At 45.4% G+C, this 12720-nt stretch overlaps 1 protein-coding gene across 1 annotated transcript in view; it reads left to right on the top strand.

Moving 5' to 3' along the window:
• The window catches only part of NTN3 (netrin 3), a 91020-nt gene extending 80444 nt beyond the window's left edge, over positions 1–10576 (top strand). The window contains exons 5-6 of the mRNA XM_087729578.1: positions 6864–6938; positions 10070–10576. Of these exons, the coding sequence (XP_087585704.1) occupies positions 6864–6938; positions 10070–10398 (404 nt within the window). The 3' untranslated portion in view covers positions 10399–10576. The remainder of the gene's footprint in view (positions 1–6863; positions 6939–10069) is intronic.
• Positions 10577–12720: the final 2144 nt, after the last annotated feature.

The raw sequence follows: 12720 nt of genomic DNA, 5'->3' as shown, positions 1-12720 counted from the left end.
TGCGAAGTCGTGTCCAACCCATCGCGACCCCATGGACAATGTTCCTCCAGGCCTTCCTGTCCTCTACCATATTTTTAAAATCTTGCAAGTCATTGACCGAAAAAGGGTTTCCTTCCATTTCATTTCATGCAAACAGTCTCTGCAAACAATGCCATCCCCAAGCTGACTATATAACCCACTAACTTGGTTTAATGTTTTATCTCATTATCTGGGGTCCTGCAATACATTGAATCTCAATCACTGTTGTGGCCCACCAGCGGTCAGTGGAGCTAGCAGCCGAGTCAGAAAGTGATGAGGTTGGGGAGCAGCAAGGACCAGTCCTGGAGGCTGGGGAAGGCTCAGATGAGGGCTCTGCGTCAGAGGCAGATACGGGGCCAAGGCCATCTGGAAGTTCTCAGCTAGACAGCAGTGAGGCAGAAGAACAGCTGGGGCCTGTTCCCGGTGTGCGCATGCACAGAGCTGTCAGAAGAAAAGGATAACTCAGAAATCCGGGTCGACTTGGGAGTAAAGCCACAGGTGGATGGTGAATGGCCCCTCCCATAGGAAATAAAAGAGGAGCGAAAGGGGAGGGGGCTTTTGCAGGAAACAATTCATTCATTCGGTCGTTAGATTCATTTCAGGAGTGTGAAGATCTGTCCGTGAATCCCAGAGACTCTGTGCCCAGACAGCACCACATTTGGAAAATATTTACATGGCAGCTTTCCAAGCTAGATGAGGTCTGTGGTCATAAATACTCCTTTGAAAGACTGTTTGCGAAGCCTTTGCTGAAGGTGAAGGAGAGGAAATCACATTCCTTTCATAAAAGGGGTTTTGTCCAGACCAGGACTCTTGCCTGATGCTTTTTGGAGAAGCCTAGTTCAGAGCAATCACTGAAATAGACCTTCTTCCCCCCCCTCCCCCCTCAAAACGCCCAGCCAACTAAATGTGGCATGTGTGAACATTGCCATGCGCACAGCCCCTAGTTCTTGTGGCCTGCATGCAGCTCTTGCGGCTTGTGGCCTGTGCACAGCCCCAGTTCTTTAAGTGTGTCATACAAAAGCAACCACACAATTTGAGATCTTACAGGCTACATTCTGCCTCGACGTTTTGCCTCTTCTCGCCTTCTGTCAGGTTGCTCCAAATCTCAAGCCTGGTAACGGCTGGACGGAGACGTACATTTGAGGCCGTTTCCATCCGACGTTGATTTATGGAACGGAGGAGTTAGAGAAAGAAGGGATCCAGCCACAGAAAGGTTGCCGGAGTTTGGCTCAGCCGCTTAACCGCATCAAATGGGTAACCAACAACAGGAAGGCCAATGTGGACAAGGCATTAGAGGTTGGGTGGGGGCAGAGAGGACCTCGTTACATTCCTTCACATTTGGAGCTCCCTTTTGGCCCGCGTTCGTGCCGCAGTGAGTTGTTTTAGCGAGCAGAAATTTGGCCCAAAGAGCAGAAAAGCCGGGCTGAAAAGAGAGCTGGGTGGAAAAGGAGGAAAACAGCCAAATGCCAGCTGGATTCACTTTTCTTTCTGGAATTTATTTATTTATTTTGCCTTTCTCCTTTTTTTGAGGTGGCTCTGCGGAAGAGGTTTCGTTGGGTTTTTTTCTCCCACATCTCAAGCCCTCTTCCTCCATTGGAAAGTTCTCAGAGGGTGGCAAATAAGTCACATGTAAGACTAATGGCTGTCCAGTCTCTTCTTGAAAACCTGGGGAGCCGAAGTGGCGCAGTGGTTAGGGTGCAGTACTGCAGGCCACTTCAGCTGACTGTTATCTGCAGTTCAGTGGTTCTAATCTCACCGGCTCAAGGTTGACTCAGCCTTCCATCCTTCCGAGGTGGGTGAAATGAGGACCCAGACTTTGGGGGTGATATGCTGACTCTGTAAACCGCTTAGAGAGGGCTGAAAGCCCTATGAAGCGGTATATAAGTCTAACTGCTATTGCTATTGTTAACCTCCTGTGATGGAGCACCCACAGCTGTCCCATTGATTCATTGTTCTCACTCTCAAACATTTTCCCCCTAGTTCTAGGTTGGATCTCTCTTCAGCACGTTTCCCCCCTGCTACTCCTTGTCCTGGCCTTAGAGGCGTAGAAGAATAAGTCAGTCCCCTCTCCTCTGTGACAACCCCTCAAATATTGGAAGACTGCTCTCATGTCTTCCCCCAGTCCTTCTCTTCGTTTAGCTAGACATTCCCAGTTCTCTCCAGAAGTTGTAAATGCTCCAACACTGGAAGTTTTTAAGAAGAGATTATCTGAAGTGATATCAGATTTCCTGCCTAAGAAGCGGGTCGGACTAGAAGACCTCCAAGGTCCCTTCCAACTCTGTTATTCTATTCTATTCCCGATTCTCTATTCTATTCTATTCTATTCTATTCTATTCATGTATATGCATGTGTATGTATGTATGTATGTACGTATGTATGTATGTATATGTATGTATGTATGTAGTAGGTACATATACATATAGTGCATACACACACACATACACGCACACACTGTTTTCAAGATCTTCTGAGGCTATTCCCTGGATACTTTCCTGTTCCTTCCTAAAACAAATAATGCCTACAATATTCTAGAGCAGGGATAGTCAACCTTTTTATACCTACCGCCCACTTTTGTATCTCTGTTAGTAGTAAAATTTTCTAACCGCCCACCGGTTCCACAGTAACGGTGATTTTATGGAAACCTAATGAAAATGTTTTTAAATAATGCTATGAATTTTTTTTAAAAAGTCAATTAAATTAAAAAAAAAGGAAAGTGCTTCAGTATCGGACAAAACCCCTACCGCCCACCATGAAAGCTGGAACGCCCACTAGTGGGTGGTAGGGACCAGGTTGACTACCACTGTAGAGGCAATCAGACCAACACAGAACTGAGAAGAGTGGTTAGTTTTCTTGATTCTATTCTATTCAACTCTACTCTACTCTACTCTACTCTACTCTACTATTATTTCTATTCTATTCTATTCTCCTTTTCTAATCTAATCTAATCTAATCTATTCTATTCTACTCTTAATTCTATTCTATTCTACTCTACTCTTTATTCTATTCTATTCTAATTCTATTCCACACTTAATTCTATTCTATTCTACTCTACTCTACTCTACTATTATTTCTATTCTATTCTATTCTCCTTTTCTAATCTAATCTAATCTATTCTATTCTACTCTTAATTCTATTCTATTCTACTCTACTCTTTATTCTATTCTATTCTAATTCTATTCCACACTTAATTCTATTCTATTCTATTCTACTCTACTCTACTCTACTATTATTTCTATTCTATTCTATTCTCCTTTTCTAATCTAATCTAATCTATTCTATTCTACTCTTAATTCTATTCTATTCTACTCTACTCTTTATTCTATTCTATTCTATTCTATTCTAATTCTATTCCACACTTAATTCTATTCTATTCTACTCTATTCTACTCTACTATTATTTCTATTCTATTCTATTCTCCTTTTCTAATCTAATCTATTCTATTCTACTCTTTATTCTATTCTACTCTTTATTCTATTCTATTCTATTCCTAATTCTATTCCACATTTAATTATATTCTATTCTACTCTACTCTTTATTCTATTCTATTCTAATTCTATTCCACACTTAATTCTATTCTATTCTACTCTACTCTACTATTATTTCTATTCTATTCTATTCTCCTTTTCTAATCTAATCTATTCTATTCTACTCTTAATTCTATTCTACTCTTTATTCTATTCTATTCTATTCCTAATTCTATTCCACACTTAATTCTATTCTATTCTACTCTACTCTTAAGTCTATTCTATTCTTAATTCTATTCTATTCTATTCTACCCTTATTTCTATTCTATTCTGTTCTCTTCTATTCCTGGTTCTTTGTTCTATTCTATTCTTCATCGTACGATCTGTTGCCCAAGTTTGTTTTCCCTGCAGCTTTTGGGCTCCAGCCATGCCAAGAGGGTGCCATTAGACCCTCAGGCAGGGATCCAGAGTTCAATCTTCCCAAGTGCCTTTTTGGAAGGCTCAGCAGTTGTCCGTCCTGCCTTCCTCCCTCCTTTTCCATCTCCTTTTGAGAAACTCCAGTGCCAGGCCTGGCTGCAGTCAGCCAAACATTTTTGTAACTCTCAAGGACAGAAAAAAGAAAAGATGTCTCATTTAAGCTTTGCGGGGAGGAGAGACCAACTGGACAGAGAGAATCGTTTTCCCACCATACGTTGAATACAGAGGGCTACATTTTTATGGACATGAGCAATACTCTGCATCAAATGGAGGCGCAACACAGGAAAACACACAAAACAATATTAAGTAAGGTTAAAGCCAAGTGTATTTTTTTTTCCTATCAGGGCAACCTGGTCTACCGAAATATGGGAAAGAGCATACTGCTTCCTTTTCGTCTTTCAGCCCCAATCCAGGAGCCTTTGTGGGCAAACTATTTGGTGTTAAATTTATATTTACTGACAAAGAAATAATGGGAGACTAGTGTAGATCAGGGGTGTTAAACTCAAGGGCCAGGGGCTGGATCTGGCCTGTTAGGTGCCTAGATCTGCAAATGGAGCCGCCATGGAAACAGCGAAGGACTGGCCCATAGTGCCTGTGCCAGCGAAAACTGAGCTCAGCAGAGCTGTGAGCTCCATTTTCACTAGCAGAGGTTTACAGGAGGCCGTCACAGCCGAAAACGGCAGCCCTCCCGAGCTCCATTTTTTTATTTTATTTTATTTTATCAATTTCATATATACATTCACAATTATATGATCTCATAACTGTTATTAATAATATGTATTTATAACAATTTTCCCTACAGTTGATAATATACTTGAAGATTGCTTTCTTAACATCCCATAGATCCATCTTATCTTACAACGGTCCTACTTCTTCTTCCCTCCCTCCCTCTTTCCTTCCCTCGTTTCTTCTCTCCTACTCCCCTTCCTTCCCTCCTTCCTTCCCTCCCTCCTTCCCCTTCCCTCCTTCTCTCCTTCTCTCCTTCCTTCCCTCCTTCCTTCCTTCCTTCCCTCCTTTCTTTTCTCCTTCTCTCCTTCCTTTCCCCCTTCCTTTCCTCCTTCCTTCCCCCCTTCCTTCTCTCCTACATTCCCTCCTTCCTTCCCTCCTTTCTTCTCTCCTTCTCTCCTTCCTTCCCTCCTTCCTTCCCTCCTTTCTTCTCTCCTTCCTTCCCTCCTTCCTTCCCTCCTTTCTTCTCTCCTTCCTTCCCTCCTTCCTTCCCTCCTTGCTTCCCTCCCTCCTTCCCTCCCTCCTTCCCTCCCTCCTTCCTACCCCCCTTTCTTCTCCATTTTCACTGGCAGAGGATTACAGGAGGCTGTCAGAGCCGAAAACAGCAGCCCTTCCAAGCTCCGTTTTAACTGGCAGAGAGTTGCAGGAGGCCGTCACAGCTGAAAACGGCAGCCCCCCCTCCCCCCCGAGCTCCGTTTTCACTGCCAGAGGATTACAGGAGGCTGTCACAGCCGAAAACGGCAGCCCTTCCAAGCTCCGTTTTCACTGGCAGAGGGTTTCAGGAGGCCATCACAGCCGAAAACAGCAGCCCTTCCAAGCTCCATTTTAACTGGCAGAGAGTTGCAGGAGGCCGTCACAGCTGAAAACGGCAGCCCCCCCTCCCCCTGAGCTCCGTTTTCACTGCCAGAGGATTACAGGAGGCTGTCACAGCCGAAAACGGCAGCCCTTCCAAGCTCCGTTTTCACTGGCAGAGGGTTTCAGGAGGCCCTTGTGAGCCCTTGTTCTCTGGCAGAACACTTGGGCCACCACAGGCATCCCCGACACAAGTAATGTTGAGCAGGCCATGCCCACTCTGGCCACGCCCACTCCAGAGGACCTCAATGAAATCGAGTTTGACACCCCCGGTGTAGATCTATTTCAAGCTATTTAGCTCTCATCAGCTAGCCATTCCCTTCTGGGATTCGAACCCAGAAGGCCAAGTAAACCCAGATGTTGTGTGAATGGTAGGTGTTGAACTGACTTGGTTGTGGGGTCCTTGTTGACCACTGAGCTTATTTGTTTTCCTGCAGATGTCTCATTACCCAATTAAGAGCACCATCGGTGGTTGCACAGCTATCTAGCCCTGATGTGGTAGACAGCTAGCACTGATGATGTTACCTAATTGGGTAATGAAATGTCTGCAAGAAAACCACCAACCTCAGAAATCACCAAGGACTCCACAGTTCACCCTACAAATATTCTCTTCTATTGTGTCTTGGTCATGTTGCACAAACTTAACTACGGAATGAATTGAGTAGCAACTGGAGGAGGAGAATGGGAGGAAGAGATACAGGAACAAGGGACAAGAGACCCTCAGGGAGTTGGTTTCCTCCAGGACTTGCAACAACCAGTTCAGTGAACCAGTCCGAACCGGCTGAATCCCACACCTGATCACATCTGCCCATCCTGAGAGCTGTGCTGTTGGCCACTGTCTTGATGACCCACAGCACCTTTAGACCTTTGCACAGGTTGAACCTCACTCCAATCAGCCGTTTCCTTGTTTATTTCATGCTACCTGGCCTAGCTGGGAAAAGGTTGCACCTGTTGATACTCTAACACACCTTGATTCTAGCTTCTTGGATGATGAAATGCTTGGGAGTAAGGGAGGAGGAACTGAAGGGCTCAAGGAAGGAGGTGCCCAATTCCTTTTTTTCTAATGTCTTCTGGCCTAACATACACTCAACCAGACTCTTGGGACCAGACGGGAGAAGAGATGGCAGGCTGAATTCCCCCGCTTTTCATGGTTGATTATTTCCTACAAATAGCTGGTTCCAACTTCTGGATTCATCTAGCATGAGTCTTGACTCAGGCAGGCCTCCTGCAAAGTTGGTTGGGGTTGGTGTGTTGCAACTTCATTTCCTGCTTTCCCGTTGTGGTCCTACTCACGTCCTGCATTCTTCTCCCCACCTCTTCCCACAGATTGTGACTCCTACTGCAAGCCAGCCAAGGGCAATTACAAAATCAACATGAAAAAGTACTGCAAGAAAGACTATGGTAAGAACATGCTCCTTTTCTGATCCTCATCCTGGATTTCCTTATCTCAGTTTTAGTGTGTTTGCTTGTTTGTTTGTTTTCAGCATTATTTATTTTCAGGTGTGGTGAGGTTTCCAAGGAGGGGTAGCACCTGTGGTATAGGGGCACATCATGTCCTTTTAGGACACTTGGCAAGGAGCCTCGGAGTGTCACAAATTAAGGGAACTCATTGTCTCCTGCAAACTCCACTCCCCCTTCACTCCTCATTTATTTCCTCTGGGAGGGGCCATTCATCGTCCACCTGCAGCCTTACTCCCAAGTCGACCCTTGTTCTTGAGCTGTTCCCTTCGTCTGGCAACTCTGCATACGCACACAGGGAACAGGCTCCAGCTGTTCCTCTGCCTCACTGATGTCTGACTCCGAAGGCAGCTGATAACTGGCATACGGCCCTGGCCCCCTCTCTGCCTCTGACACAGAGCCCTCCTCAGAGCCTTCCCCAGACTCCAGGACTGGCCCATGTTCCTCCCCAACCTCCTCACTGTCCGAATCTGCTGCCAGCTCCACTGGCTGCTGGCAGGCCACAAAAGGACCTTTGCTGTTTCCAGGGTGTTCCCATGAGTCAGATCTAAGCATGCCATGGGCTGCATCCAGCCCCCAGGCCTTGAGTGTGACAACTCTGTGTGGCTGAGGAATTCTGGGAGTTGAAGTCCACGAGTCTTAAAGTTGCCGAGTTTGGAGACCCCAGCTCCAGCGCACTTTTGTTAAGCCCCTTAGGAAATTTGCTTTTCATTCTTTTCAGCTTCCGCGGAGCAAATTCTAGACCAGAAGAGGCAGAGCAGAGTAGGGGAGAGATCAGTAGGACACAAGATCTTCCAAATGAACTCTGGCTCAGGATTACCTCAGCGAAGCTTAAATTCCCATTTGCCCCACAGTTCTCGTGCTTCTTATGCTGCCATCCCCCCAAAATAGGCCAACTCCATGCTCATCCATCTCGCCTCTTCTCCCCGGTTTGAAATGAGCTAGAAAGAAAGAGGGTGTGTGTGTGTGTCTGTGTGTGTGTGGAAACCCTTCTCAAATCTCCAAAAACATTGTGCTCCCTTTTCCTTTCTCCACCCCAAAGTCTCTCTGTCTGCCAAATATGTTAAAAAGCACATTTTTCTCTCTTCCGCAAGGTGTGTGCGGTGGAGAGAGAGATTTTGAATAGGATGGGAGGTCTGCAGAGTTGGGGCTCAGGGCATCCCGCCTGTGGACTATTAATCACCCAGACATAAGCATAGTTGCTCCCTTGAGTAGCGAGCAAAAGAGACAGACAGACAGAGAGACAGACACACACACAGAGAGAGAGAGAGAGAGAGAGAGGGAGGGAGAGACAGAGAGACAGACACAGAGAGAGGGGGGAGAAAGAGACACATACAGAGAGAGAGAGACAGACAGACAGATAGAGAGAGTCAGACAGACAGACAGATAGACAGAGACACAGAGAGAGAGAGAAATAGAGAGAGAGAAATAGAGAGAAATAGAGAGAGACAGAGACAGAGAAATAGCACGAGACAGACAGACAGAGACAGAGAGACAGAGACAGAGACAGATAGACAGACACAGAGAGACAGAGAAAAATAGAGACAGACAGACAGAGAGAGAGAGAGAGAGAGAGAAATAGAGAGAAATAGACAGAGACAGAGAAATAGACAGAGAGACAGAGAGATGGACACACACACAGAGCAAGAAAGAAAGACAGAGAAATAGAGAGACAGACAAATAGAGACAGACAAACAGACAGAGACAGAGAGAGAGAAATAGAGAGAGACAGACAGAGACAGACAGAGACAGAGACAGAGAAAGACAAAGAGAGACAGAGAGAAAGAGGAGAATGACTAAAAAGGCTGAGGTTTTGATTGATCTTCTCCAGGAACTCTTTGGTTCCAAGAAAAAAGATGGTTTTGGCAAAGATGGAAAGGGAACGGGAATTCGTGATAGTTATCCAAGGGCTGAGTGGGGTTGGGTGGCAACTGCAGAGCTGAAAGAAGGAGGAGGGGGGAAATCGTGTGTGTTTTTTTTATAAAGGCACAATTATCCTTGGAGATAATTGCAATCAGGTAATAATTATTTGTTCATTTAGTTGAAAACGTCCCTTCGGTTGAGGTTTCCTGTATCCCAGGTTGTTGATGGGATAAAGCAAATGTATAAAAACCCATGGTTGGAAAAAGAGAGACAAGGGGCCTTTTAAATTTAAGGGTGGGGGAGAAAGAGACAGAGACAGAGAGAGGCGGGGAGAGAGAGACAGAGAGAGAGAGAGAGAGAGATTACAGATTAACAGAGTTTGAAGGGACCTTGTAGGTCACCTAGTCCAACCCCACCCCCCGCCAAGCAGGATACCCTACACCATTTCTGACAGATACTTTGAGGTATATGCCTGCCTTGGAGTTTTGATTCCGTTGGGTATATTAGTTGGAACCAGTGGTGGGTTTCAAATTTTTTTAGAACCTCTTCTGTAGGTGTGGCCTGGTTTGTGGGAGTGGCTTGCTGGCCATGTGACCAGGTGGGAGTGGCTTGCCAGCCATGTGACTGGGTAGGCGTGGCCAACTTGTAAAATGTGGTGAAACTCACTTAACAACGCTCTTGCTTAGCAACCAAAATGTTGGCTCAGAAACTCTGGCATTTGAAGCACGCAAGTCTTAAAGCTGTCAAGTTACAAGACCCTTGCACCCCTAACCCTTAAAAAAAAACCAGGGGTCTTCAAACTTGACAGCTTTAAGACTTGTGAACTTCAACTCCCAGAATTCCTCTTCCAGTCGTGTTGGCTCAGGAACTCTGGCATTGAAGTGTGCAAGTCTTAAAACTGTCAAGTTACAAGACCCTTGCACCCCCTAACTCTTTAAAAAAACCGACAGGGGTGTTCAAACTTGACAGCTTTAAGACTTTAAGGTTTAGATAGGACTCTAAGAGGTGGGCGGGGCGATTGGTGAGCCAGCCAATCAGTGAGCGGCAGGCGGGGCAAGCGTGGTGTGGACAGGTGTGGGGAAGAAGCTGGAACCGGTTCTAATTGGCACGGTAGATTTGTGGAACCTCTTCTATAGGAGAGGTTACAACTGGCAGGAACCCACCCCTGCTTGGAACCCTGGTACTGACATTTGTCTCGACTTCTCTTTCAGTTGTCCAAGTCAACGTCTTAGACATGGAGACGGTAGCCAACTGGGCCAAGTTCACCGTCAACATCCTCTCGGTCTACAAGTGTCGGGACGAACGTGTGAAACGGGGCGATAACTTCTTATGGATCCACATGAAAGACCTGGCTTGCAAATGTCCCAAGATCCAAATTAGCAAGAAGTACTTAGTTATGGGGATCAGTGAAAACCCCAGTGACCGGCCAGGACTAATGGCCGACAAGAACAGCTTGGTGATCCAATGGCGGGACGCCTGGACTCGGCGCCTCCGGAAACTGCAGAGGCGGGAGAAAAGGGGGAAGTGTTTGAAACCGTGATTGGTTCGAGCCCACGTCTGTTATATGCACACCTCCTTCTCCTTGTGCCTGTGGGTTGCCTGGGCACTCCGCTCCACAGACTCTTCCGAAAGACTCTGTACATATACATAACCTATGAATGGGTGGATGCACCTCTGTATAGTGTATATTTTGACAAAGGTTCTTTTTGGGGGGGAAGAGGGCGGTGAGGGGTGGGGGTAGGGCAAGATGGATGTGTCTTTGAGCACAGAGAGGTTTTGGGGTTTTTTTGTTTGTTTGTTTTAATGTTTATTAAGAATAACATGGTAAGGACAAACCTTTAACAAGGAGCAAAGTGAAGGAAAAAGTCTTCTGGACCAGTTCATTAAAGGAATATGGAAGAAGAAAGCTTAGATGATAGATAGATAGATAGATAGATAGATAGATAGATAGATAGATAGATAGATAGATAGATAGATAGATAGATAGATACTGTATCGGCAGACAGATTACCCCATCTCTCTGATCTATCTATCTATCTATCTATCTATCTATCTATCTATCTATCTATCTATCTATCTATCTATCTATCTATCTATCTATCTATCCATCATCTATTTATCTATAACTAAATGTGCCTGTCTATCATCTCTATCTACAGTATCATCTATATATCTATCTATCTGTGTCTATCTATATCAATCTATGTCTCTTTCTATCTATCTAGCTATCATCTCTACCTACCGTCTATCACCTCTCTATCGATCTATCATCTAGCTATCTATCATCATCTATATCTAGCTATCTGCCTTTTATTATATCCATCCATCCACCCACCCACCCACCCGTCCACCCACCCACCCATCCATCCATCCATCCATCCATCCATCCATCCATCCATCCATCCATCCATCCATCCATCCATCCATCCATCCATCCATCCATCTATCTATCTATCTATCTATCTATCTATCTATCTATCTATCTATCTATCTATCTATCATCTCTAGCTACCACCTATCTCCTCTCTATCATCTATCACCTTTCTATCAATCTTTCATCATCTATATATAGCTATCTGCCTTTTATTATATCCATCCACCCACCCACCCACCCACCCACCCACCCACCCACCCACCCACCCATCCATCCATCCATCCATCCATCCATCTATCTATCTATCTATCTATCTATCTATCTATCTATCTATCTATCTATCTATCTATCTATCTAATGTGTCTTTCTCAATCTCAGGTCCTCCGTCAGAGGCCTGGAAGTTGGAGGATTCTGCACAGTGACTTAGTCCTCGTAGCTCTGCACTTTTCTGGACAGAGCTCTGATGTTGCTCCTGGGATCTCTTGTAGCTCCTCTCCCAGCTGAGGAGTCTGAGTCCCTAGTGCTCCTACCATCACTGGGGCCACTTTGGCCTTCACTTGCCACATCCTCTCTAGTTCCTTCTTCAGTCCCTACTTCTTCGGTTTCTCATATTCCTTCTTCCTGATGTTGCTGTCTGCTGTGTCTATCACCACCATTGTCTTCTGGTCTACTACTGGTCCTTGTTTACTACTCTATATCTCACCATCTCTCTGTTTCTTCTGAATTCCGAAGTCTTGAAGCACAGATGGAGAACTCTGTGGCTAACCTAGAAAATGGACTGCCTTTCGTGGTTCCCAACTCTCAACAGTAACTGTGGCAAAATGGCACTGCCCTCTCTACCTTCTGCTTGCCCTGCTCTAAATTATGCCCTAAAATGAAGAAGGCTTCTGCTAAACAGGACTGTTTTCTGCCTGATTTAATTCTGGTTCTCCCAACAATGCTTCAGTCTCAACGCTCTTTCATTCCAAACGGAAGTTTTTGGCACCAGGTTGCAACGGGTAGAACACGGTGTGCTAGTAAGAAGACACTCTGTCAAGCCTTAGTTGGTGACAGCCCTCACACCCACACTCACACCCATTACCCATCAACAGAAGAAAGAGCCGTGGGGGCACCTTAAACAGATCTGCTGTGGCACCAGCAGCTCGGCTCGTGATGCTATTTGAAGCACGGCTGTTGATTGCCTTTGCTGGGAATGGAGGACAAGGAAAATCCACCTACAGATGGATCTTATCGTGATTTCTGCAACAGAACGTCAACAGTTTCTGGGCAGGGAAAGTTGAGTCCCTTCTTTGGTTCGCGAAAAGAGAAAGCAGGAATTCCAGAATTGCAGTGTTCTTAGTGGCTAAGACACTGAGCTTGTTGATCGAAAGGTCGGCGATTCAGCAGTTTGAATTCCTAGTGGCGCGTAATGGAGTGAGCTCCCGTTACTTGTCCCAGCTTCTGCCAACCTAGCAGTTCCAAAGCACGTAAAAAATGCAAGTAGAAAAA

This window comes from Thamnophis sirtalis, unplaced genomic scaffold (assembly GCF_051295495.1).
Source record: "Thamnophis sirtalis isolate CommonGarterSnake01/CBP01778 unplaced genomic scaffold, rThaSir2_p1.2 scaffold_14, whole genome shotgun sequence".
Taxonomy (NCBI): Eukaryota; Metazoa; Chordata; class Lepidosauria; order Squamata; family Natricidae; genus Thamnophis; species Thamnophis sirtalis.
This window is presented reverse-complemented; position numbering and strand designations above follow the sequence as displayed.